The sequence below is a fragment of the Rattus rattus genome, chromosome X (genome assembly GCF_011064425.1).
Source record: "Rattus rattus isolate New Zealand chromosome X, Rrattus_CSIRO_v1, whole genome shotgun sequence".
Lineage (NCBI taxonomy): Eukaryota > Metazoa > Chordata > Mammalia > Rodentia > Muridae > Rattus > Rattus rattus.
Window position 1 is genome coordinate 91,951,482 of NC_046172.1, and position 27,016 is coordinate 91,978,497.

At 37.9% G+C, this 27,016-nt stretch overlaps 2 protein-coding genes across 2 annotated transcripts in view; both read right to left on the bottom strand.

Moving 5' to 3' along the window:
- Window positions 1-27,016, bottom strand: part of LOC116888646 (collagen alpha-5(IV) chain-like) — a 760,537-nt gene that overhangs the window by 247,863 nt on the left and 485,658 nt on the right. The window lies entirely within an intron of this gene.
- Window positions 1-27,016, bottom strand: part of Dnaaf6 (dynein axonemal assembly factor 6) — a 51,997-nt gene that overhangs the window by 11,385 nt on the left and 13,596 nt on the right. The window contains 4 exon segments of the mRNA XM_032889934.1: window positions 15,474-15,570; window positions 20,088-20,193; window positions 22,220-22,241; window positions 22,243-22,293. Of these exon segments, the coding sequence (XP_032745825.1) occupies window positions 15,474-15,570; window positions 20,088-20,193; window positions 22,220-22,241; window positions 22,243-22,293 (276 nt within the window).

Sequence of the window (27,016 nt, forward strand, 5' to 3'; positions counted from 1 at the left end):
CTGCTACAATATTTCAAACGAGGGACAAGAGAAAAGACAGCTTAAGTAAGATGGAGCACACCAATATCTCACAAGATAAGGATTCCATGGGGATCTGAACAGAAAATCCCCTCCCAAAAGCTGGAAGGGCTTGTACTTGTCATAGGGATCAAGGGATACAACTGTTTCTTACTTTGAACTGTTTAGATCGTTAAAAGTAAAAGAATTATCTCTTGTAATCTTAACAGAAAACCCCTCCTGAAACGTGACTCAGACTAGTTTAATAATTGGTATTGTCAATACATACTTAGAAAATAGCTGACCTCTGATTGTGTGAAAGACCTACCTTGTTAAAAATTGCCAAGTATGGAATACCACTGACCAAACAAAGGAATTTAGGTTATTTCTTTTATATAGTGAACAAACTGAATTCATTTAGAAACAACTACACAAACAAGATCCTAACAATGACTTTATCAATAGACATGCTAATGCTAAAGAGGGGAATTTCTACACCCTAGGCAAGCAACTACAAACAGTTAATGACTGCTGAGAGAGAAGGATGTACCTCCAATTAGTTATCCAATGCAAAATGTTCAGCCCTAAAGTTATATGCATACAAACAACAAAAATGTACTCAGCAGGTCGTGTTTATATATTTGTGGATACACACACACACACACACACACACACACACATATGTATATATAAATATATATGCACACACAATAATAAAAATAAATCACAAAGTTATAATAATAATAATAATAGAAAAAGAGGCTAACACATTGAGGGGAACATGGCAGGGTTGTATGTAAAGGGAGGCAAAGTAATAAACTTTCAATTAAAACAAATTTTTGAAAAAGAATAACTAGAATATTTTACATGTAACTTGGCTAGTATATACTATTTATTGAAAGTTTACTAAAACAATATATACAGATGGTTTTGTATTGGTATTTTGAAAACTATTCTAAATTAATTCAAGGGCTACAGATATAAAATACGTCTATTTTTCAGAACTATAGACACTATTCCTGATATATTTGATTCTTTAAAAAAGTTAAAATTGAGTTTCACTATGAAACAAAATAACATCAGGAAATTGTGATGAGAGAGGCTTGGGTAGGCTTTATTTTGAATCGCTTGAACAATTTAATTTTCCTTTGTCGAACTATGAAAACAGATGAGATCTTTTTTCCATACAACCACAGTAGTTTATAAACAAAACCTCTTGAACAACAGTAATCCATAGAAAATGAAAAAAGCAAAGATGATAGATCCCTACCTTGAATTTACATAAATATTCATCTCTAAAGAATACGTATATAGAAACGTGTTCTCCAAAATAAGGGCACATAATCAATAAAGCATAGTTTTAATTAATGCATGTTTTCTATAATGTCATTATCCTTTTAAACATTCCAGTAATACATTGCCACTCCTTCCTTTTCATTTTTAAAATATGTCTAAGAAATACAACTCCTCTCTTATCACAGGAATCGAGAATAAGCTCAGATCCAGGTGTGCTGGGGCAGCCTGCAACCCCAGCACCTGGAAGACAGGCAGGAGGATTGGGAGTTCAAGGAAACATGAGACACTGCTTACCAGCAAAACAAACAAACAAACAAACAAACAAACAAAACTACCTCAGTTCATCCACAGACTTCCATAATTACACAGGCACCCAATTGTCTCCTAAACACTCAGTCCCTCCACCACTATCAGTCAGTCCCTCCACCACTATCTGTCTTGATACAACTCGAAGCAAAGCCATTATGCTTCTATCTCCATTTTCTCACAACAATAAGAAGCCTTCTTCTTTGTGACCTAATAATTATCATATGGCTAGTCCTATCTCTTCTGCTGCTGCATCCTACACTTCATAGATTCTGCAATGCTGTCTGTTAAGTCCATTGGACCACACAGTGCCTCACACTTCCCTCACTGTTTACCACCTTGAATAGTCTCTGCACTTTCTGTCTAAATGAAATCTGTGTCTCTACTGAGGGCACTGTTTTCCCCACGGCCTTTTCAGTTGGTTCCTGGTTTTTGATTTGTTTTGTTTTGAGTGTTTTCTTGTATCTCCTTTATATCACTATCTGTCCCTTCTGTTTCATTAAAAGAATTCCATGTCCTATAGCATCCCAAGTAACAAAAGCCAGACACAAAATGAAAAATACCGTGCAATCTCTCTTATATGTGTAATCTTTCCAAAAGGAGATGCATAGAGAGAGAACAGTGGTCACCAGACATAGGGGAATGCAAGCGTCAGGGAAAAAGTAAAAAGTTTCAATAATGTAAGCTGAATAGACCTAGAGATGGGAAATGCAGCATGAAGACTATAATTAATAACAAATATTTCCTGAGATTCAACTTTAGGTACCCTTAACAAACACATAACATATGAAACGAGTATATATAAACTGAACTGACTGTAGTAGTCATTTCATTATGTATATGGATATCAAACGCCTTAAATATATGTAATTAAAATTTCCACATCTTGATACTGTATTGCCCATTACTTTTTATGTTCAAGTCATTTACCAATTTCCAGAATGGTTCTGATTTCACTAAACAGTTCCTTATTTTCTATAATATTTCCAACAGCACCTCCTGTCTTAAAACCTTAGTAATACAAATGTTTATTCAGATGATTTTTCTAATATTTAAATTTCACTCCTTCATCTCCTGTAAGTCTTTGCTCAAATAGTGCCTCCTGAGAGGCCTTCAGTGACTATACTAAACTATTCTAATTAAGGAAATATCCATCAATTATTACTGCATGCATATTATATATGCATATATTACTAAATATAACCTATTTAGTCCTGATAATGTTACAAGAGGGCTGACTGTTGGCAAGGGCTCTTTCCTGAGGATGACCACTTCTCCCACTACCAGCTTTATTCAATTGCTGTAGTTCTTTATGTAGTGTTGAGACCTTGTGGGCTTGTCCCCGCCCAGTTTGCCATGTTCGCTGGTGTCATCCTTGCTCCACTCACCATTGGGTAGTCACATTGGTAAGACTTTAGTAACATAGCTTCTGAGGTTACTAGGAGACAATCTCATGGGAAACTCCCTGATCCACTGGCTCTTACAATCTTTCCACCCCTCTTTCATGAAGTGTGGGGGCTGCCAGAGGGTTTGAAATATCATAACTAAATGACAAGCTAAAAAATAAACAGAAAAGGAGCTATTCAGAAGAAGTTATGTCCACTAGTCACTACTATTCTGTACTATAGATCTGGGGATATTATGGCTACAACAAACGAGAAAGAGATAGGTGGTAAAATGATTGAAAAGTAGGAAGTAAACTTACTATATGAGAAAAGAACATTCTGCATAGAACGGAATAACTGGGCATACTGAAGCATCAGAACCATATGGCTAGAGCAAGAGGTCAAAGTTTTAATAATGTAAGATGAATAAACCCAGAGATGAGAAATACAGCATGAAGACTATAATTAATGACAAATATTTCCTGAGATTCAACATTAGGTACCTTTAACAAACACACACAAAAGGTAACGTATGAAATGAGGTATATATATAAACTGAACTGTCTGTAGTTATCATTTCATTATGAATAATGCAAGATGAATAAACCTAGAGATTTGAAATACACCATGAAGATTATATGAACAAGGGCGGAAATGGAACATGAGATGAAACTAAAAGAAGGTAAGACTGAGATCACACAGCACCTCAAAGATCAGGATAAAGCCATTTGGATTTTGTTCTAAGTGCAAAAGGAAGGCATTAAGGGCCTATGTAAAGAAAGGCATGATCTAATTTTGTACATTTGTTTGCTATCTTTTATAAGATAACAATTTTGCTATATAGTCCAGCCTAGCCTCAAATTCACTGTGTAGCTTACACTGACCTTGAACTCACCATTCTTGAAATTTGCCCTACAAAATGGTGGGACTTGCTTACTTTTTTTAAATTGCATTTTTATTTACATTTTAAATGTTACCCCTTTCCTGGTTTCCCCTCCAGAAACCCACTATCCCATACCCCCTCCCTACCCCTGCTTCTATGAGAGTGTTCCCTCACCTACCCACCTACCCACTTCCTCCTAGCTCCCTGCCCTGACATTCTGCTATACTGGGACATTGAGCCTTGGCAGGACCAAGGGCCTCTTCTCCCATTGATGCCTGACAAGGCCGTCCTATGCTTTTTAAAGATCCCTTACACTATGTGTCAAAAGGCTACAGTCAAAGCACAGAGATGAGTCATAGGAAAATCAAAACAGACTAGGCAAGAATTGGTGGTCCTTTGGAACATAAAATCAATTGCTGTGGTAATTAAAATTAGCGGGCTTTAAAATATATTTTGGAAGTACAACGAATAAGACTTGCTGATGGCTTGACCATGAAATATCAAAGAAAGAGGAATGAGCATTGAGTCAGGGTCTTAGCTTGAGTCTGCTATGGGCTAGGCAAGGGCTGTTTTCTCTTGGCCCTAGTAAATAGTATTGCTATGAGAAAGCTGAATGAGAAGGCTGTCAAAGAACACAATTATGAGTTCTTTTTTATGGGACATGTTGGGTTTCTGTCACCTACTAAATAAGCAGGAAGTAAGCCAAGGACTAACCCGAAAGAGCAGATAGAGGGGAAAGGACATAGGTCAAAGCTCAAGGAACTGCAAACAGTGATATGGGAGCAAAGGAAAGGAGGAATGCAGTGATGCAGGAAGAAAACCAGAAGTTAGGTCACCGAAGGAAAGAGAAAAGCTGTTTCAAAGAGGAAAAAGCCACCAGTATGGAATTCTGTTGAGTGGTCACCCTATAGCTCCAAACTCTCTCCCACTGTCTTTTTTATTCAAGGACAGAGTAGTAGATTAGTTTGTAGTAGATCAGGCTGGCCTCAGACTCGTGATCCTCCTGTCTCCATTGCCTGAATGCTGGAATTACAGGCATGCACTACCACACCCAGACAAACTGTCCTTTTCTAATCAGGGTCTCTAAAGTAGAGGAGAGCAATTTTGGCGTGTTTGTGTAAAGAAATTCTTTAGTTTTCAAGCTGATCCTTTAGTGGTTGGTTGCTAAGGACGGTGCTCAGGATGTGGCATGTTCTCAGCAAGTACTACCCACTCAAGTTGACACTCTTAAGGCAGGAGTTAATAATCCCTGGCTCCTGAGTAGAAAGGATAACATCCTGGAATAGTAAGTGAAAATGCATCTATTCTTTCCTCAGCAGCCTTTAAACTAGGGATACTTTTTAGTGTTTGTTTATTCAACCTAGTGACAAACAGTAGGGAAAATGGATGTAAATAAGAAAATAGATATTTGTCATTAGCTTAAAGGCATACTTAAAACAATCCTCTTCTAGAATGTTTCCCAAGTTTGATATAAGCCTCCATCTCGCTCCCCTCTTCTATAGTAAACTTCCTTAAAGAATAGTATGGCTTTTGCCCTCCTTTCGTCTCTGCTTCCTTGCCTCTGTTCAAGTAGCCACTGCTCGGGACACTGAAGCTGCTGTCTTCCAAAGACCAGTAAATGATTCTTTTTATTTATTTATTTTCTCACACTTATTTTATTTTTTGAGACTCATCCCATGAGTTTGCATGATTTATACTCCATCCTCTCTACCTCCAATTCTTCCTGTGTTTCCGCATTGTTTCTCAAATTCATGAACTATTCTTTAAGGATTACTGTTACAAACACACACACACACACACACACACACACACACACACACACACACACCATATACATAGGTGTATGTATGTGCCTGTGAATATAGTCTGCTGAGTCCACTTAGTATTGCTCACATGTATATGTATGGAGGACTGGCCACTTCTTAATTTTTCCATATAATATATTTTGATCATACTCTTTCTCCTATCCCAAATCCTCCCAGATCCTCAACATGTCACTACCTACCCAACTTCATGGGCTTGAGTGCTCTATCTCTCTCAAAAATAACACCCCCCCAAAAAAATTAAAAATCAAAACAAATGAACAAAAAAAACCTATAGTAAGACAAAAAATACAAGCACCCTCAAGACCAGATTGGTCATGGGCCCCTAGAGGAAATCCTACTACTCTTATTCTGCTAAAACAGTGGTACTCGACCTTTCCAATGGTGCAGCCCTCTAATACAATTCCTGATGCTGTGGTGACCCAACCATAAAATCATTTTCATTGCTACTTCATAACTGTAATTTGCTTCTGTTATGAATAATAATGTAAATATCTGACATGCAGGAAATCTGACAAGCAACCCTCAAAGGGGGTACAACCCACAGGTTGAGAACCACTGTGTTAAAGGTCAAATCAATGAAATGACTCCTAATAACATATCTATAGACTCGCTCAACCCTCCTGAGAGAATCTTCTCGAAGTAGATGAGAATTAACATAGACACCGATGCCTGGACAATGTGCAGAGACTAAGCTATTCTGGAGCACTTTGTCCTAAATGGGACGTGTTAGTCAAACTCAAGGCTCAAGGGATCTGTGTGAAAGAGGAGGCGGAAGGACTGTAAGAGCCAGAGGTTGTGGAGGAACCAAGGAAACAGAGTGTTCCAGACACAATGGAGGTGATACATGTATGAAGTCACAGAATATACAGCAGCACACACAAGACCTGCATAGGTTCAAAATGGAAAAAAATCCAGCATGGAGAATGAGAAGGGAAAGGAGAAAGGGGACACAGAGTCCCACCTTAACCAGAAGCTGGTTAGTTGATTCCTATAGTTTTTGCAGTAGAGTGTCACTTGGTATGTAAAGCACACCCTAAAGCAGGTCAAATGCCAAGAAGCAGTTGGCCAGCACAAAGCAGACTCCTGCTTCTTGTGAGCTTTTCATTTTGTTTCTCTTTGCTGACCAGTTTTTATCTAACCAATCTAATGGTGTTCCCTGCAATTCTAAGTATCCTTAATTCTTCTCCCTTTTTTCCTGAGTAAAGGGCTTGGTGTGAACCTGAGTTCAAATCCTTAGAACCCGTCTGCAGCCAGATGTAGAAGAATGTCTGTAATCATTGTGCTCCTATGTCAAGAACACAAGAATCTCCAGCCTGCATATGCAGAATCAAACAATGAAGAGACCACCCTGTCCCAAACCAAGTGGAAAGTCAGGACCAACACCAAAGATTGCCCTCTGATCTCCACATGTGTGCCATGGACACCACACCTCCTCACCCATCATATACACAGCACACACGTACAAATCACATGCACACACACAAATGTTTACAAAGTATTTCTATTAATGAGGTTCTGCATGATGTTTTGATACATTTTGTACACTGTGTGATGTCTAAATCAAGTTAAACCTATCTTTTTCCCCCAATACATATCCTTCCTTTATTGTGAAAACACTAAAAATCCTTTCTTCTAGCGTTCAGAAATGTACAGTCCATAATTATTGCCTGCAGTCACCCTGCTGTGCAATAATATCCCAGAGTTCCTTGCTCTTGTGTAACTATAATTTACTGCCCACTAACCTTCCTTTCCCCATTCTTCTCCCGCTCCGCTCTCTCCAGCCTCTGGTAAATAACCATTCTACTCTTACAGCAAAATTGCTTATATTCTCTGTGTCTTCCTTTGTTCATCCCTACCTTAAGCAATGATGGTTTTCAAGTTATAAAAATGCTTGTCTGTAATCAAATGTTTCTGCCACAACAATTATGGGGCATGTGATTTTGATCATTTGATGAAACTACATCAAAATGGCCTCATTGAAATGTAAAATTACTGATGATTTTTATTACTGCATAATACGTATAAGACATTTTGTACCCTTATTCCATTCAAGATTCTAAGGCCTTCTTGGAGTTATTATATATCTCACTGTGAAAGGCTTTTATGTTTCCCACTGCTAACATTGGTATTTTTATCATCATAAATACATATTATTTTCATAATCAAAAATATATTAAGTCAATACAATTACATTAGCTTTTAAGAAGATATTTGTTATCCTCTCCCACCACCGTGATCATTATGAAGTAATGCTATAATATTAACTATAAATGTATGTATGTTACTGAAAGAACTATTAGAAATTTAATTGAAGGTTTACTGTGCTGCCTCAAGCTGATAATAAGGAATCCTATTACAGCTTAAATATCCTTCTCTCTGATACATAGCTTGATATATAACCAATCAAACAAGGTCAGCATAATCAGGAAGCTCAATAAAATGAGACAAAATAGGTTTCTGTCCTCTAAAATCTTAAATGGAAAAAGATAATCAACTTCATTACTAAAGAGGCTAAATCTATTTACTTATTAGGAGTAAATGACTATGACTGTTTTAACCTTAAGAAGCAAAACAGGATTCAAAAAACACACCATTCACGAAACAAGTGAAATCTCAGTAAACAGGTTAGAATGATTGACGTCTTTTTAAAAATAGATGCATGTAATAAAAATGTGATTCCTGGTCATACCAGCTGGATGGTGACTGACTTTTAGTCCACCCTTGAATCCCTCCCTCCTCCCAGTGAGGTTCAAGGATGTCAGGAAGACTCCCAACTCAAGCTCTGAAGATATGACCATGAAAAACAAAGCAAAAAGCAATCTTGTTTGTTAGGTCACATGAGATTGTTTCCTTATCAATATAGATCCCACAAAGTAGGAGTACAAAAGGATTATGCATCATTTCTAGTTCAAAAGAAATATTAAATCATTGGCAGGCTGCTTTTTCCCTCTTCTGGAACAAATAACGAATCACTTAGCAGAACACCTGTGGCCCATTCAGTTTGGGGCATTGAAGATAGAGATGAGTGAACATGGGAATTTACAGACCTAAATCCCCATACCCACCTGCATCCTTTGCAGAGGCCAGACTATCCTCCTGCATATCACACTTACGTCTTCCCCCTCCCACTTGTCAACCGTAGTGCCTCTGTCAGTCCTGTTCTCAGGCATTAGGCGAGTTCCCATTCTTTCTTACCCTGTTTGTATGATGGAAAGTCTTCCTTTCTTAGCATCTCTGTTATCTCCAATTCTATACCACAATCCCAATCTCACTTCGCTGATCTAATTCCCCTTGGTTTTCAATACCTAATCTAAAACTGGAGTAAGAATTTATGTTTCTGAATTCTCTGATTGTTCACTTCATTCTAAGGGCCTCAGAATTTTCTGACTGTATACTTCATTCTGAGGGCTTCCTGTGCCTCCAAATGGCTCTATTCCTCAAAGTTTCATTATTTTTCAAATACTCTTTCCACACACAGTGTGTGTGTGTGTGTGTGTGTGTGTGTGTGTGTGAGAGAGAGAGAGAGAGACAGAGACAGAGACAGAGACAGAGACAGAGTTAGAGTCAGAGAGAGAATACAACCTAAATTCATACATACTTTATTTTAAATAAGATGAATAGCAAACACATTGTGGTCACACATTCCAGCACCCGATGAGAAATATATTAAGAGAAATATATGAGAGCAAAGAACATCAGATCTTAAAAATCAACAATTCCAGTCTCTTTCTTCTTGAGTTCCACATAGATTTGTATTTAACAGCCTATTAGACACTCATACCTCAAGATTTCCCACTGGCTTTTAAATTCAAACTAAGAAGAACTTAATAACTCTGTCTGAGAACTTTGTTTCCTTCATTTTCCATTCCATACCTTACCTTGTAATGTTTGAACAAAATAATACAAAGTAATGGATAGTAATTGCAAAAATGTAGAAAATTCAGGTGAGATATAAGAGAAAGCATTACTGTCTACTGTCCAAGTGCACTGTTTCCAGATAACTCATTATTTTCTTATATCTTGGTTAAAGCCAGCATTATATTTGTAGTCAGTCAAGCCAGATACCTGACTCCCATTTCTCCCTTATATACTACACCAACCACTTTCCGGGTCCTATAAATGTTTGTCTGCTTGCTTATTTTTCAAGACAGGATTTTTCTGTGTAGTCCTGGCTATCACAGAACTTCCATTTGTAGACCTTGCTGACCTCACATAGATCCAGTTGCCTCTGCCTCCCAAGTGTTGAGATTGAAGGCAGTGTGCACCACTACTGCCCTGCCAATGCCCTATTAGTAGTAATATCAAAATGTAAATACATAAAATAAACAAAGATCATTTACTGAACTCTTCCTTTGCTTTCCAACCTCATTGTCACAGTTGAGACACTCACTTTACCAAAATCACCAACTATTTACCCTATCACCATCACCAAACTGAGGGAGGTGCACATTCACACCATCTCTGGAGTTATTCTGAAATACAGCCACCATCATTGAACTTGCCCTCCTTAAAATATTTATTCACTAAACAGGAATGCTGACATCTAATGGGCTATTTTTCTCTTTTTTCCTTCCACATCAAAATACCAAATATGTGGTAACTGAAATGGTAGAAAGAAACTTTCATTTTCTCACAGGTCTGCAGCCAGGAAATCAGAAATTAAAGTGACAATAGGGTTGGTTATCGTGAGGAGCTTCTTCCTAGTGTATATGTGGTCCCCTGTGTAGAATGGTAGAAAACCAGCGAGCAAACTTTCTAGTGTCTCTTCTTATAAGGTCACTCAGCCCACCATGAGAGCCTCACAGGATTTGGCCTGAATCTATTTCCTAACGGCATCATCTTCCAGTTTTATCATGCTGAAACAGGGTTTCCATACAGGAATTTGAGGGGCCCATTATTCAGCCAAACCACTTAGGATGACATTCAAGGGTTTTCAAATCTGCCTCCACTTCATTTATTCTGTCTCATCTGCTCCCTGTCTACATGGATTCTGGAGCTCTAAGAATTTCACAAATAGTTCTGAAAGCACAGAAGCATACAATGACAATTGAAAATGACAATGAAAACAAGAGGCCAGGAATTGGAAAGAGAACAAGGAGGGGTACATGAGAGGGTTTGGAGGGAGAAAGGGGAAGGGAGAAATGTAGTCATATTATAAACTCTAAAAGAAAAAAAGAAAGGGAAAGCACACCCCCTGCTCTCATCCTGTCATGGCTTTATTCTTACCTATCATTCTGTTCGGAATGCATTTCATCCTTTGCTGCCTGACAGAACACCATCTGTCTTTCAAATGTCCAGGTCGAATGCATTCTCCCTTGCTGAATAACGTGGAGTTTCCTTTCTTTGCACTCACATCACTTTACCCATACATCAATCAGATTCCAACAGCCTTAGCTCCGACAGATCTTACAAGTACACTCTTAAATTAACTGCTTGTGCTTGCATACCCTAATCAGTAAAATGGGAGGAATAATAACATCCATGTCGGGTGTGGTGTGGTGATTATGAAGACAGTATGTGTTGCTTCTGGAGGAATGCCTAGCACATGATAAACATTCTATTAACCATGTGCTATTTTTTCTACTATTGAATGAAAGTTAATAGCAAGACAAAAATCATTTCTGTATAGTGTAGGGAAATGTGTCTACTATGCCACTCTAGTGACTTTGAAGTGTCCATATAGGCTGTGTAAGCAAGGTTAGACTATAGGATGACCTAGGTCTTGACAGAGCATATTAGAATCCTCTGGGAATGTGGGAAGATAGGTAACTTTTGAGGAATTGTCTCACTGCTATTTCTTATCTGTCTCTCCACCTTATAGGAGGCCCCCATCCTGTAGGAGGTTGCCAGGAGACAGTTTGTCACACTGTTTCTTAGCTCTAGAAAAGCACAGAATTTCCCGTTCCATTTATGCTGAGTACAGATACAGCATATAACAAGTATATAGTATATATACATATATATACTTGCTATATAGTATACATAGCAAGTATATATTTTATAGTCTATATCATATATAGTATATATAGCAAGTATATTATATATGTATATATTATAGCCTACATTTTATATATTTATACATACACATATCAAGTATATAGTAGAGAGGCCAGCTATAAAATATTTAGCTGTAGTGCAGAGTTGGCCCTATAGCAACAGTCTACCCTACTGCTCAGGTTACCTGCCATCTGGACCCTTTTAGTTTGATATTATCCTATGAGTAAAGGATTTGAGGAGCTGATTGAAGAGTGATCTTGTTAGCACTGTCTGCATAAGTAATAATCTCCTTCCGTTGGGGGGGTGTCATTGTTTTCCTGTTGAGGAATCTGTGAAAAATCTGTTCAGTCTGCCGAGCAGCTCCAACTGCATTGCTGCTGAGGGACTGCTTGGTCTTGTCAGTAAGAGAGAAGGAGAGATTTGTTTATTTTTTCAACATTATTTATCCACTGTGTGGTCCATCAATAGCATCTGGCACATAGTGAGATCTCTGAGCATTTGTTAAATTAAGAAATTATAGCAAGCAATGATATGCAAGTATTCTAAGACAATATAGTCAGTGATATTTATAGAAAATCCATATAGGGGAGACCTGAGTCGGGGGAGATAGAGAATATAAACAATGAAAAGGAGCTGGGTAGTGGAGTGGTGGTGCTTGGCTTTCATCCCAGCATTTGAGCAATAGAGGCAGAAAGATCTTTGTGAGTTCAAAGCTAGCCTAGTCTACATAGTGAGTTCTAGGAGAGCCAGGGCTGTTACACGGAAACACCTTATCTTTAAAAGAAAGAGAAAAAAGAAAAAATATGGAAATTTTTTTTAAAAAGGACAATTTTTTTAAAGGTACAGACTCATGAGGTATAGAGAAATATATCTGTGGCAATTTGAATGAGAATGGTCCCCAGAGTTCATATATTTGAACATCTGGTTCCCAGGTTTTGGATTGTTTAGGAAGGATTCGGAGGTGTGGCCTTCTTGGAGGAGATGTGTCAGATTCTATCACTGACAGAAGTCAGAGCTGGAATCTGTATGCAGGAATTGAGGCACAGAGGAGTGCTGTTTGCTGGTTTGCTTCTCTGTGGTTGTTCAGCCTGCTTTCTTTTACAGCCCAGGACCACCTGCTCAAGGGTGGCACCACCCATAGTGGGGTGGGACTATCAACATCAATCATCAATGAAGAAAATACATATACTGAGTCATCTATGGCCTAATCTGATGGCGGCATTTTCCTAAGTGAGGTTTCTTCCCAGATGACCCTAGTTTGTGCTACGTTGACAAAACACTAACCAGCACAGAGGAGATCAACAGTTTCTTTACTCTGAGTCTTGCCAGTGGAGTTAAGCAACGAAAATGGAGGTCACTATTCACTTACTCACAGAAAGAAATACAAGCTAAAATTGGGGGGTTTGATTATTTTCTGTGTAACAATTCAAACTCCATGACCTTCTGCATGTTGCTATTTCTCTTATTATTTCTGACCTAAGTGTTTCCAACCTAAGTCATGAAATTAATTTTTTTTAAAAAAATGTGTTTTGGTAGTCAGTGTACTAGTATAAATTGCCCAGACTTATTATTGATTCTTGTTATAGTCATCATTTACTCAAATATATCATGCTTGTGCACTTTCTTAAATACTCTTATCTCTGCTTAGGAGACCTTTCTTTGCATGTTGTCCACTGTAGAAATCCTATTCATCCAAATGGAGTTAACTGATCTTTTTCTGATATTTCTGTACCTGTTACATTCGTTCACACATAGACTAACCGTACAGAACCCCAAGGATTTTTTTTTAAAAAGAGACGTCTATCGCCTTTACATTAAATTTCTTTCTAAAAAAATCAATATATAGACTATTTCTGATTTCTCTAGGTTTGTTAGCACTTAAGACAAAGTTTGTTAGAATTCATTAAGTATTTAAAGATGTAGAATAAATATGAAAAGAATGGACAGTAAGAAAAAAGAAGTATAGAAATGGCATAGAGTGGGGCAAGTGTTGTAAACACACTTGCCTTGTAAGCACCAGGACATGAGTTTGTCTCCCCAGAGCCTATGTAAAAATGCCAAGCATGGTGGTATATGCTTTTCATTCTAGGGCTGAGGAGGTTGATGAGACAGGGGGCTCCCTGGGGCCTTCTGACCAGCCACGTTAGCCTAATTGGTAAAATCCAGGCCAAAGAAAGACCTTGTCTCAAAGGAGGTGGATCATGTTTCTGGGATGAGAATGACACCCCAAACTGTTGTCCTTCAGCCCAGCGTCTTACACACACACACACACACACACAACACACACACACACACACACACACACACACACACACACACACACACACACAGGGGGGGGGGAGCCATGACACAAACAATGTTTTATTTGATGTTGCTTTTCATTTGGGTCTATGCCTTATCCAAATCTGAACTCCTTATTAGACTTAAAATTGCGTATATTGAGTTTAATTGCTAATAATAAAGTCAATTTATCTCTATTAGGTTTTCCCCTTAGTTGATTATAAATTCACTTGAGGGAAGGCACAAATATTCTCTATATATTTTATTTGCTTTTAGATAAACTGTATATTCCTGATAGGAGAAGATGTGATTTTGTTTCCAAGATCATTTATTCAGGATACCCTTAATATTAAAACTAATAGCAATTTGCATAAGAAAAACGGATAGACTAGCAACAGTTTTATTTATTTAGAGCCTAGAATTTCTCCAGAGTTTAGAGCTATCACCAACACTAGACATCAAAAACATAATTTTATAGTAATTTAAGGGAGAGAAATTTGAATATTACTGTTAAGACCCTGGGAGCTAATTTCTTCAAGATCACTTGAAATCTTAACTCATTAAAGTTTGAAAAAAATCTCCTGAGGTACTTACAGTCACTATTCCCATTATGTTACTTGATTCAATTGAATGTCTTAGATTTTGTTAATAAGAGAAAACTTGAAGCTATTGCCAAAAGGACAGTCCATTTCTCATTTATTTTTGAGAAAAGATATTAAGTATCTCCTGAGGATACCTCAGCATTCTATCATGTAAGAGAAGGAAAAGGATTTTAAAAAATGAAAAGTTCCTGATCTAAAATATAAAGACACCAATTATGTGTACATGTTGCCAAAGTGTGCTGAATTTCACATTCAAGGGTTGAGTCAGACTTTTCAACAAAATCATTACAAGGATCGAATAGGCAACACTGAAGTGCTATCATTCCTATTATTGGCATTGCCATTGTTGTTACAGAAATGGTGACACGGCCCCCCATGTGTTGTTTCATCATTCAAATAAGGGAACTAGGCAATACTTTACAGTTATTTTTAGTAAAAACGATCAGACCCGAAAATCACGAAGAAAACACCTTTCAAAGCTCCTCACTGCATACTGACTGAGTCATCCCAAGAATAGAGAAATAACAGAAAAGGACAATTCAGGGAAGGAAATCTTTTATCCCATTTGGCTTGTCAGCACATCAGACAGTAATAACTGGTCAGATAAGTGGACACAACTAGAATGGAAGAATAGTCAGTATGATTAAAATCTGTCAATAGGACTAGAAATGGTATATTTGGTCATATGCTTTATCGTGTTTATTTGTTAATTTTGTCTAACATAGATAAGCTTAGGTGATTTTTTGATGTGATCCATTTTAAATGATCTCACCAGTGTCCTGGTGTGTTAAGTATAGCAGACAGCATTTGTAGTTTATATATTTGTTTACAATGTTATGGAAATGGTAGTTCATTATCTATACTGTTCAATACAGAATTGAGAGAAAGAGGTGAAGCTTACCACCAGCTCCTGGCAGCATGCTGTTGAAGGATCCTTTCTTGTTAATCCTAGGTACACGTCTTCAGTTCCCACCGTTTGTTGGAACACAATCTCATAACTGAAAAAAAATATCAGTTTCAATGACAAGACTCAGGTGAAAGAACAATTTCCTGTCACATCACACAAAACAAACAGAGGACTTTTGAGGTTATGTTAGCACAAAAACATAAAGAAAGGCACAGACTAAAATAGATTAAGTCCTCACTATTTTTCAAATATCTAGTAGTTCACAAAGGAATAGAAGCCTAGAAATTCAATCAAAACTCTAAACCCTGAGGGGCAGGACTGTATTTTTTTGTACATACTGTTTAAAACAATGCTTACTTGCTTCAGTTCTATGCCAAATGTGGGTTAAAGGAACTTACAGTACATGCCCAATAAAATTACAAGTAAAATCAAAACAAAACATTCCTTGAATAAACTGGCTCAGAAAAATACTGGACCCATACCTGCAGGATGGATGCATAGATAGAAAACTTCCTTTGATGACTTTAAACTACAATGTAAAGACAGTTCAGATTCAATCCTGCCTGTCGTTCACTATGTGACTTTGGTGACACTGTAAATGCACAGGCTTCTACATTTGTATGACTTATGGACGACACAGTTGTGAACAGATCTCTTTGGTTGTTTGTGCTTCTAAGCTTCTACAACAGAAACAGTGGTAGTATAATTCTGACAGCTGGACTATAGGATTTAGATTCAAGTCCAATGGGATGCTTTATACATGGAAGTCTTTCGTTTCTGCACACGCCCCTACACACAATTCACAAACACTTCCTTTGTTCTAGGGATAAAATGGATAGAAGCTCCCACCTAGAAGGTACACTAGTTCTTCCAATAGAATGAAACGATGATTCACAGGGTTTTTCTTTTCATCTTTCTCCCCCTCCCCCTCCTCTCTTTCTTCACTTCCTGTTCCTTCTTGTTCCTCTTGCTGCCCCTCTCTTCTTTCAGTGTTTGGGATCTAAATGGGGGCCTCACGCACACATGCTAGAGAGTGTTTTAGCAACGACCTATACTCTCAGATCTCTAAGCTATTTTTAAATTGTCAATTCCACCCAGAGAAATAGTGTGACAGCACATTATAAGGCTGGAAACTATGTTTACTCTCTTACAGTTCGTAAATAATAAAGTACAAGAATGAAGCAGAAATTCCCAAGTTTGAATGAGAGTATCAATAAGTAGCTGTTTGACATGGAATTCCTTTCTCTTAATAAGCTGTGATGTCTACCAAATATTTATAAAGGTTCATCCAGGTTAAGATAAAATGGAAGGAACTAAATTACATGCATGTTACTTCAAAATGAAATTTCTCAAGTTTCTGCACGTACCCTGAGCAAAAGGTACATTTTTCCTAGTTCATACTTCGTAGATTTGCCTTGGGGTCTCTAAGGCACCTCAGAGTTTATGTATCCAACACCAAACTGTTTTTCTCCATCTACAATCCTAAATAATAAGTTTAGCATCCTCTTTAATGCTTTCTTCCCATTCTTCATATTTAATCAATTACTAAATCTTCCTTCAAACTCCCTGAAGTAATAACTCTGTTCAAGCCAGTAACTCGGCTTAGGCCCTTATTATTTTCCCTTTGGTCACTTGCAATGCTTCTTTTTGTGACCTCCATGTTCTTTATCCATTTTCTTCCTTCCATATTAGGGCATTTTTGAAGTGTATATCCATAAGGTAAAAGAAAATCAAGATAAAAATTCTTGTAGAGCAGCTTTGCTCGTGTCGTGACTGGAGTTATTACTCACTTTGAACTTTGACAGATGCTCTCTCTGGAGAACTTCAAATGTCTGGATGAAAAGTGGACATTGACTCTAGTTTGGAGCTGGCTGCATATGGATGGGAGACATTTATTCTATAATATGACAAATGAGTGACTTTCATATAGATATGTGGGTACCACAAAACTTAAGGGTTACTTTATTCATTCTTTAGACATAGAAATATGTCACATGTCCAGCAGTAGAAGTTAATAGAAAACAAACTCAGTGGTGTCTCTGGAGGTTCTATGTCTCAAAAATGTCATACCAGAACTTTTTATTTGACTTTAACTTTATCTTTTTTTTAACTTATTTTTTCTCATTTTTACCCTACAAGTCTTTTGTGTACTATGGCTTCCAGCTTTGTGTTCCTGAATGTCAACAAGTGGGTCTCGGTGACTATATATGTTTCTTGTGACTTTTCCTTCTTCTTGTTTGTTGTGTTCTATTCCGTTGTGTTTGGTTTTTTAAATATTATTATATTTTATATTATATTATCCCTTAGAAGGCTGTTTAGTTTCTAATGAGAGCCATGAAGGGGTCGGATCTGAATTGTAGGCAAGTGAGGAGGGACTGGGAGGAGTAAAGTATAGGAAAACTGTAATCAGGATATATTAAATGAAAAGTACCTATTTTCATTTAAAAATTGGATTTACAATATAGGTATCCCAATATGAATTTTCTTTTGAAAGATCTAAAGTAAATTCTGTCAATTGAAAAACTAGATTTTTTTTTAAATAGGGTATCCAGAGCAGGATGAGAAGTTTGACATTTTTTTTTAAACTTTATTCCTTTTGAATGTGTTTATTTTGTAGTAAGTATGTGAATCACTTAACAAGTATTATACCTAAACTAGTTTACTTTTATTTTCATCTAACAACAAAGAGATGGATAATTTTCCAAAATATGATGTGAGACATTAAGATTATCTGCAAATTGTCTGATGCCTTTATCAGCAGGTTTTAAAAGAATGTTCATGGTGGGGGATGGCTAGTTTTATGTCAACTTAACGCATGTAGAGTCACTGGAGAGGAGAGAGCCTCAATTGAGGACATACCTCTGTAAAATCAAGCCATAACAAGCTTGCAGGGCATTTTCTTAATTAGTGATTGATTTGGGGGGATCCAGTCTGTTGTGGGTGGTATCACTCCTGGGTTGGTAGCCTGGGTTCTATAAGAAAGCAGGCTGAGGAAGCTGTCGAGAATAAGCCATGGCCTCTGAATCAGCTCCTGCCTCCAGGCTTCTGTCCTATGAGTCCTCTCCTGACTTCCTTTGATAAGGAACAGTGCTGTGGAAGTATAAGCAAAGTTCAGCCTTTTCTCCACAAACTGCTTTAGTCATCCTGTGTCCTCATAGCAATAGTAACTCTAACCAGGACATGGACCAAGAAAATAATAACATTCAGATAAATGGTTTTAAATCATGGATTTATTTATTTGAAAGCTGTATCTTTCCTTTCAAGTAATTATATGTGATCTACCATTGCATTTATTTTCAAAACTAATATAAAATTGTAATTTAAAAAATATTTTAGGCAGTTTTGGAGTTAGACGTAAAAATGTTGACAGATCATTTGTCATAAAAGTCTTTCAGAATAAAGTAGGCCAGACAAGAAGATGAACACTTGAAGGTAGAGAAAAGATCTTAGTTTGAGGCTAGCTCAAAGACTGGGGCCTTACCCACTCTAAAACAAAACACAAAACAAAGTGCCTAGAACTAATAGAAATGTGCTATGTTCCCCTCCCCACCCTCCCCCATTGCCGCCCTCCCCCAACAGTCTAGTTCACTGGGGTTCAGTCTTAGCAGGACCCAGGGCTTCCCCTTCCACTGGTGCTCTTACTAGGATATTCATTGCTACCTATGAGGTCAGAGTCCAGGGTCAGTCCATGTATAGTCTTTAGGTAGTGGCTTAGTCCCTGGAAGCTCTGGTTGCTAGCATTGTTGTACATAACACCCATAAGGAAGGGGAGGGGGGAGGGGGATGTTTGCCCGGAAACCGGGAAAGGGAATAACACTCGAAATGTATATAAGAAATATTCAAGTTAATAAAAAAAAAAAAAAGAAAGAAAAAAAAGAAAATGTGCTATGTATATGTATAATATACTATATGAGACTAGTAGGGTATACTATAACAAAGTACATTGTAAGTCAGCAATACTTGCTCTCTAGTTCAACGTGTTTTAAATGCTCAAGATTTTAAGGCATAAATGTTTAAATTCATTTAATCATGAATTTTATCTGTGTATGTAAATATTATTTTGGTGCCTTAAAAGAGTGAATTTTGATCAGAATGAAAAGACTTAGTATGAAAAGGCTGCAAAGCAAAGATTGAATTCCAGTTGCAAAATATACTGAATACTGAGCATAGCCCCGGAAGTTCTAGTGAATAAGTCTGCATAATAATTGATAATTGGAGTGAGGACATAGCCTTTTATTGAAGCTACAGAATACTGAGTAATTAAAAGTAGGTCTTTGACACACAAACATAGTATTGTCATTTGGAGTGTATGAATTTTTATAATTTAATGGCTGTTTTTCTCTCACTGGTAGTTCTCCATTAAACAAAACTGAAATTGAATATAAATTTCCTCTTGCTAAATAATAACTAATAGAAAGGCATTGTGTTTAATTAATTATTTGTTTTTGTTCTAGAACAGGAAAAATAATTGCGCATGATCTCTGTATGACACTGTAGTTTTATCTATTATGTGGTGCAATTCATTCATGAATTTTATAAAAATATAATAGTATCAGATGACACATCAACCTAAGTATCTAGACACATTCCTGATGTCATATGACTTACTCTGGGACTTCTCGAGCATCCCATATGTCATCATGCTCTGCTCCTTCTGGAACCTCTTCTGGACTCCAGATGTTCTCACTTTCATCACTCCTGGGGTCAGGAATGGCTGTGAAGGAAAGAGAGGAGATGACTGCAGCAGCTGCTTGCTCATGCTCTCCATACTCGCTTGGGACAGCACTGTTCCTGGTAATCACGAACTTACTTTTGGTCCACATAAACTAAATTATCAATATCAATATACACTAATACAATGTATGAATGTAATAATTACTAAAGAAAAGGCACCAAAGGAAAAAGAAAATAAGAAAATAAAACAATCTGTAACTAGATGGCATGGAGATAAAAAATAGCTATGCTGGTGGTATACATATTTTTTTCAAAGCACAAATATGGTGCTGTGTAAATTTTTTACATGAAAGAAAAAACTGAAGTGCAAGGAATCTGATTTGGATAGAGTTATACTATCATACATTTTGTTTTACTGTAAAAACCCGTTGATGCATTTCCTGTGTGTCCGTAATGCAATCTTACAAAAAGAAAATGTCAATTAAAGAAATAAAGAACAGTGTCTAGGATGATTACTTTTGAATGCAGTATTTTCCTACTACACATGTGCACTTTAAAGAAAATCTCAATCACTTGTCCTTTATGCAGAGCTAAGCAGGTGCTTTGGTTTTTCTGTGTCATCTTTAAGTGTTCAGTAAGCATGCAGATGCCCAGCTTGCATTTGTTCTCTTGGCACATCAATTGGAGACCTACGTTAGGCTCAGAATATTACTTTCAGTCCTTTTAAGCTTTCCCAGAAATGCACCTGATGGTCAGGTTTTCAATTCCACAATTCTTTGTAAATCATCTGTTTCTACCTGGCATGAGCTTTCTAAAGCCTAAGTGCAGGCTCATATAGAGCATTTTACATGTGACTCATTGACCTACAATTGTTGAGATTATTAGACCCACATTATTGGAAATATGGCAGTACAGAAATCCATCCAGATAGGAACTACTCTGTCAGGTAGTGAATATCTCTGGAGTAGGGCAAAAAGCCTCTTGAGTACGTACAGTAAAAATACCTGAAAATTTAAAAGCATCCTCAGACCTCATTTTATCCATTATTTTAAACATTTTTCTGTACACTATATTTTAAATCAGTTAATTCGATGAACAAACTGTGCATCCCCTTTCTGGTCATCCTCTGATAATTTTGATCAGGAACAACAGAATCAATGCTTTAACATTTTCAAAGGTTTGTAAAATATTCAGTTCTGTGACAATATATACACAAAAATGTTTGAGTATCGAAAAAACGATTTCTTACTTTCTTGAATTGTGATTTTGTACAGTGTTAGATGAGTAATGCTAACCCTGAACTACAATCCTAGGCCCTGGGTCAGGAACGTTCTAAGGAACCCCCTGAATTCCCTTCAGAAGAATTTCAGTGTGGGGTAAAATTGCATAGCTATTTGGCTTACTTTCTTCTTCAGAACACAACTTCGATTTCCTTTGTAGTCTCAAAGATTATCATATTGCCTGGCACTTAACAGATTCTCAATAAATATTTACTGAACTTGTATTAATAAATTGGTTTTGGGAAACTGCTATTCTAAAGGGCTTGAGGTCCCTATAGTCGCCACAGAAGAAGAGCAATGTGCCTACACTGAGGCCTCCTAATGGATGAGCTCCCCAGGCTTCTATCTCAAAAAATGTGCTAAGGAATGCAGACAATTCGAGGCAAAATTATCTTCCTTATTAGAAACTTACTAACCTGTAGCAGAAGTAAAATGACATCTTCGTATGTCAGTGGCAGCTAATCGTGAGAACAATTGCTTCAACTCACCTCTTCAACTTTTAAAGACTGCATGCTTGTTTTGAGTTGAGAAATTAAAAATTAATTTGTTGTCATGTGCAACATGATGTTAAGTAGGATGACGAAGTCAAGTCATATGTATTACTTCACATATTTTTCATTTGTGGTGAAAACCCTCAAGATATACTTCATAGTAATCTGAAGTATCTAATACAATGTCATTTAATGAATTCCTCTTGTGAAATATGAGTTTTTATTACTCTCTGACTTTGCTGAGGAAAATTCTATATTGATTCTATTTATGTATTTTTACTTTATAAAATAACACCTTTGGACTCTTTTGCTTTAGGGTGGTCCAATATTCCCAGGGCCCATGGCTCTAATAGTAGACGAGCATTGTCCCTTGGAAAGAAGAACAGAAGTCCAATATTCTGTAACTACTCTTTTATAATAAATATCACTAATAATTTAAACATGTCAAGTTTTCTAAACACTAAGAAAGTTCCACTTTAATTCTTCACTACTGTTATACAATACAGACACAAATGCCAACCACTATGTTCAATGTGTTTTCCTTGTCCTTTCGGACAAAAAGTATTTTAGCTTAATAGACTCTGAGGTCAATTGATTTTTTTTTTTTTTGAACTAAATCCCTGGTTCCAGCCCAGTGAATCATGCATCCCTTGGGAGAGGAGGACTGAGACACATTCATCTCTATGAAGGTTAGACCCAAGTATTAGGAGAAAAACATTGGCACTTTGGGGTTCAGTCAGTGTTTGGTTATAGTTAAATGAAAGACAGACTTAAGGGAGCATTCTATTGAAATGAAAGTAAACAGAAGCTAAGAAGTTAGACATCAAAGGAACCATTTAAAAGTCCCAGTAAGGGCTCTCTGCACACATTGCTGATTCCAGAGGAAAACACCGGAGGCCATCTGGAACCCTGGTGCACGGAGGCTCCCGGAAGAGGCGGCGCAGATCTTCCCGGTTGCTGCCACTGCAGAGAGCCCGTGGGCAGCACCCCGAGAGCGAACTTGAGCCTCGGGACCACAGGTAAGACCAACTTTTCTGCTGCAAAAAGCGCCTGGTGATCTCGGGACACCGCGGAGGCAGAATTCCTCTAGGACGGCACGTCCTGTGTTTACGGAAGTCCAACACCCTCGGATCCCGGCCCGCAGCAGCTCTCTGCTCCCAAAACCCGTGGGAGAGAGACCTCACCGCCTGGTCAGGTGGGCACTCCTGAGGCTGCAGAGCGGAAGAGACCACCAACACTGCCCACCCCTGCCCACATCCCTGGCCCAAGAGGAAACCGTATAAGGCCTCTGGGCTCCCGTGGGAGAGGGCCCAGGAGAGGCAGGAGCCCTGCCTGAGACACCGCCGGAACCTGAAGGAAACAGACCGGATAAACAGTTCTCTGCACCCAAATCCCGTGGGAGGGAGAGCTAAACCTTCAGAGAGGCAGACACGCCTGCGAAACCAGAAGAGACTGCTCTCTGCACATATTGCTGATTCAGAGGAAAACACCGGAGGCCATCTGGAACCCTGGTGCACGGAGGCTCCCGGAAGAGGCGGCGCAGATCTTCCCGGTTGCTGCCACCGCAGAGAACCCGTGGGCAGCACCCCGCGAGCGAACTTGAGCCTCGGGACCACAGGTAAGACCAACTGATCTGCTGCGAGTGACCTGCCTGGTGAACTCAAGACAGGCCCACAGGAACAGCTGAAGACCTGTAGAGGGGCAAAACTACACACACGAAAGCAAAACACTCTGTCCCCATAACTGGCTGAAAGAAAACAGGAAAACAGGTCTACAGCACTCCTGACACACAGGCTTATAGGACAGTCTAGCCACTGTCAGAAATAGCAGAACAAAGTAACATTAGAGATAATCTGATGGCGAGAGGCAAGCGCAGGAACACAAGCAACAGAAACCAAGACTACATGGCATCATCGGAGCCCAATTCCACCACCAAAACAAACATGGAATATCCAAACACACCAGAAAAGCAAGATCTAGTTTCAAAATCATATTTGACCATGATGTGGAGGGACTTCAAGAAAGACATGAAAGAACTCCTTAGAGAACAAGTAAAGCCTACAGAGAGGAATGTAAAAATGCCTGAAAGAATTCCAGGAAAACATAAATAAAACAAGTAGAAGCCCATAGAGAGGAGACACAAAAATCCCTGAAAAATTCCAGGAAAACATAAATAAACAAGTAGAAGCCCATAGAGAGGAGACACAAAAAATCCTGAAAGAATTCCAGGAAAACACAATCAAACAGTTGAAGGAATTAAAATGGAAATAGAAGCAATCAAGAAAGAACACATGGAAACAACCCTGGATATAGAAAACCAAAAGAAGAGACAAGGAGCTGTAGATACAAGCTTCACCAACAGAATACAAGAGATGGAAGAGAGATCTCAGAGCAGAAGATTCCATAAAATCATTGACTCAACTGTCAAAGATAATGTAAAGCGGAAAAGCTACTGGTCCAAAACATACAGAAATCCAGGACTCAATGAGAAGATCAAACCTAAGGATAATAGGTATAGAAGAGAGTGAAGACTCCCAGCTCAAAGGACCAGTAAATATTTTCCAACAAAATCATAGAAAAAAATTTCCCTAACCTAAAAAGAGATACCATAGGCATACAAGAAGCCTACAGAACTCCAAATAGATTGGACCAGAAAAGAAACACCTCCGTCACATAATACTCAAAACAGTAAACGCACAAAAATAAAGAAAGAATATTAAAAGCAGTAAGGAAAAAGGTCAAGTAACATATAAAGGCAGACCTATCAGAATCACACCAGACTTCTGCCAGAAACTATGAAGGCCAGAAGATCCTGGACTGATGTCATACAGACCCTAAGAGAACACAAATGCCAGCCCAGGCTACTGTATCCTGCAAAACTCTCAATTAACATAGATGGAGAAACCAAGATATTCCATGACAAAACCAAATTTACACAATATCTTTTCTACAAATCCAGCACTACAAAGGATAATAAATGGTAAAGCCCAACATAAGGAGGCAAGCTATACCTAAGAAGAGGCAAGAAACTAATCGTCTTGGCAACAAAACAAAGAGAAGAAAAGCACACAAACACAACCTCACATCCAAATATGAATATAACAGGAAGCAATAATCACTATTCCTTAATATCTCTCAACATCAATGGCCTCAACTCCCCAATAAAAAGACATAGATTAACAAACTGGATACGCAACGAGGACCCTGCATTCTGCTGCCTACAGGAAACACACCTCAGAGACAAAGACAGACACTACCTCAGAGTGAAAGCTGGGAAACAACTTTCCAAGCAAATGGTCAGAAGAAGCAAGCTGGAGTAGCCATTCTAATATCAAATAAAATCAATTTCCAACTAAAAGTCATCAAAAAAGATAAGGAAGGACACTTTATATTCATCAAAGGAAAAATCCACCAAGATGAACTCTCAATCCTAAATATCTATGCCCCAAATACAAGGGCACCTACATACATAAAAGAAACCTTACTAAAGCTCAAAACACACATGGCACCTCACACAATAATAGTAGGATTTCAACACCCCTCTCATCAATGGACAGAATCATGGAAACAGAAATTAAACAGAGACGTAGACAGACTAAGAGAAGTCATGAGCCAAATGGACTTAATGATATTTATAGAACGTTCTAACCTAAAGCAAAGGATATACCTTCTTCTCAGCTCCTCATGGTACTTTCTCCAAAATTGACCATATAATTGGTCAAAACGGCCTCAACAGGTACAGAAAGATAGAAATAATCCCATAGTGCTATCGGACCACTACGCCTAAAAGCTGGTCTTCAATAACAATAAAGGGAAGAATGCCCACATATGCTTGAAATTGAACAATGCTCTACTAAATGATAACCTGGTCAAGGAAGAAATAAAGAAAGAAATTAAAAACTTTTTAGAATTTAATGAAAATGAAGGTACAACATACCCAAACTTATGGGACACAATGAAAGCTGTGCTAAGCGGAAAACTCATAGCGCTGAGTGCCTGCAGAAAGAAACAGGAAAGAGCATATGTCAGCAGCTTGACAGCACACCTAAAAGCTCTAGAACAAAAAAAAAAATACACCCAGGAGGAGAAGGCAGGAAATAATCAAACTCAGAGCTGAAATCAACCAAGTAGAAACAAAAAGGACCATAGAAAGAATCAACAGAACCAAAAGTTGGTTCTTTGAGAAAATCAACAAGATAGATAAACCCCTAGCCAGACTAACGAGAGGACACAGAGAGTGTGTCCAAATTAACAAAATCAGAAATGAAAAGGGAGACATAACTACAGATTCAGAAATTCAAAAAATCATCAGATCTTACTATAAAGCCTATATTCAACAAAAACTTGAAAATCTACAGAAATGGACAATTTCCTAGACAGATACCAGTACCAAAGTTAAATCAGGAACAGATAAACCAGTTAAACAACCCCATAACTCCTAAGGAAATAGAAGCAGTCATTAAAGGTCTCCCAACCAAAAAGAGCCCAGGTCCAGACGGGTTTAGTGCAGAATTCTATCAGACCTTCATAGAAGACCTCATACCAATATTATCCAAACTATTCCACAAAATTGAAACAGATGGAGCACTACCGAATTCCTTCTGAAGCCACAATTACTCTTATACCTAAACCACACAAAGACCCAACAAAGAAAGAGAACTTCAGACCAATTTCCCTTATGAACATCGGCGCAAAAATACTCAACAAAATTCTGGCAAACCGAATCCAAGAGCACATCAAAACAATCATCCACCATGATCAAGTAGGCTTCATCCCAGGCATGCAGGGATGGTTTAATATAAAGAAAACCATCAACGTGATCCATTATATAAACAAACTGAAAAAACAAAACCACATGATCATTTCATTAGATGCTGAGAAAGCATTTGACAAAATTCAACACCCCTTCATGATAAAAGTCCTGGAAAGAATAGGAATCCAAGGTCCATACCTAAACATAGTAAAAGCCATATACAGCAAACCAGTGGCTAACATTAAACTAAATGGAGAGAAACTTGAAGCAATCCCACTAAAATCAGGGACTAGCAAGGCTGCCCACTCTCTCCCTACTTATTCAATATAGTTCTTGAAG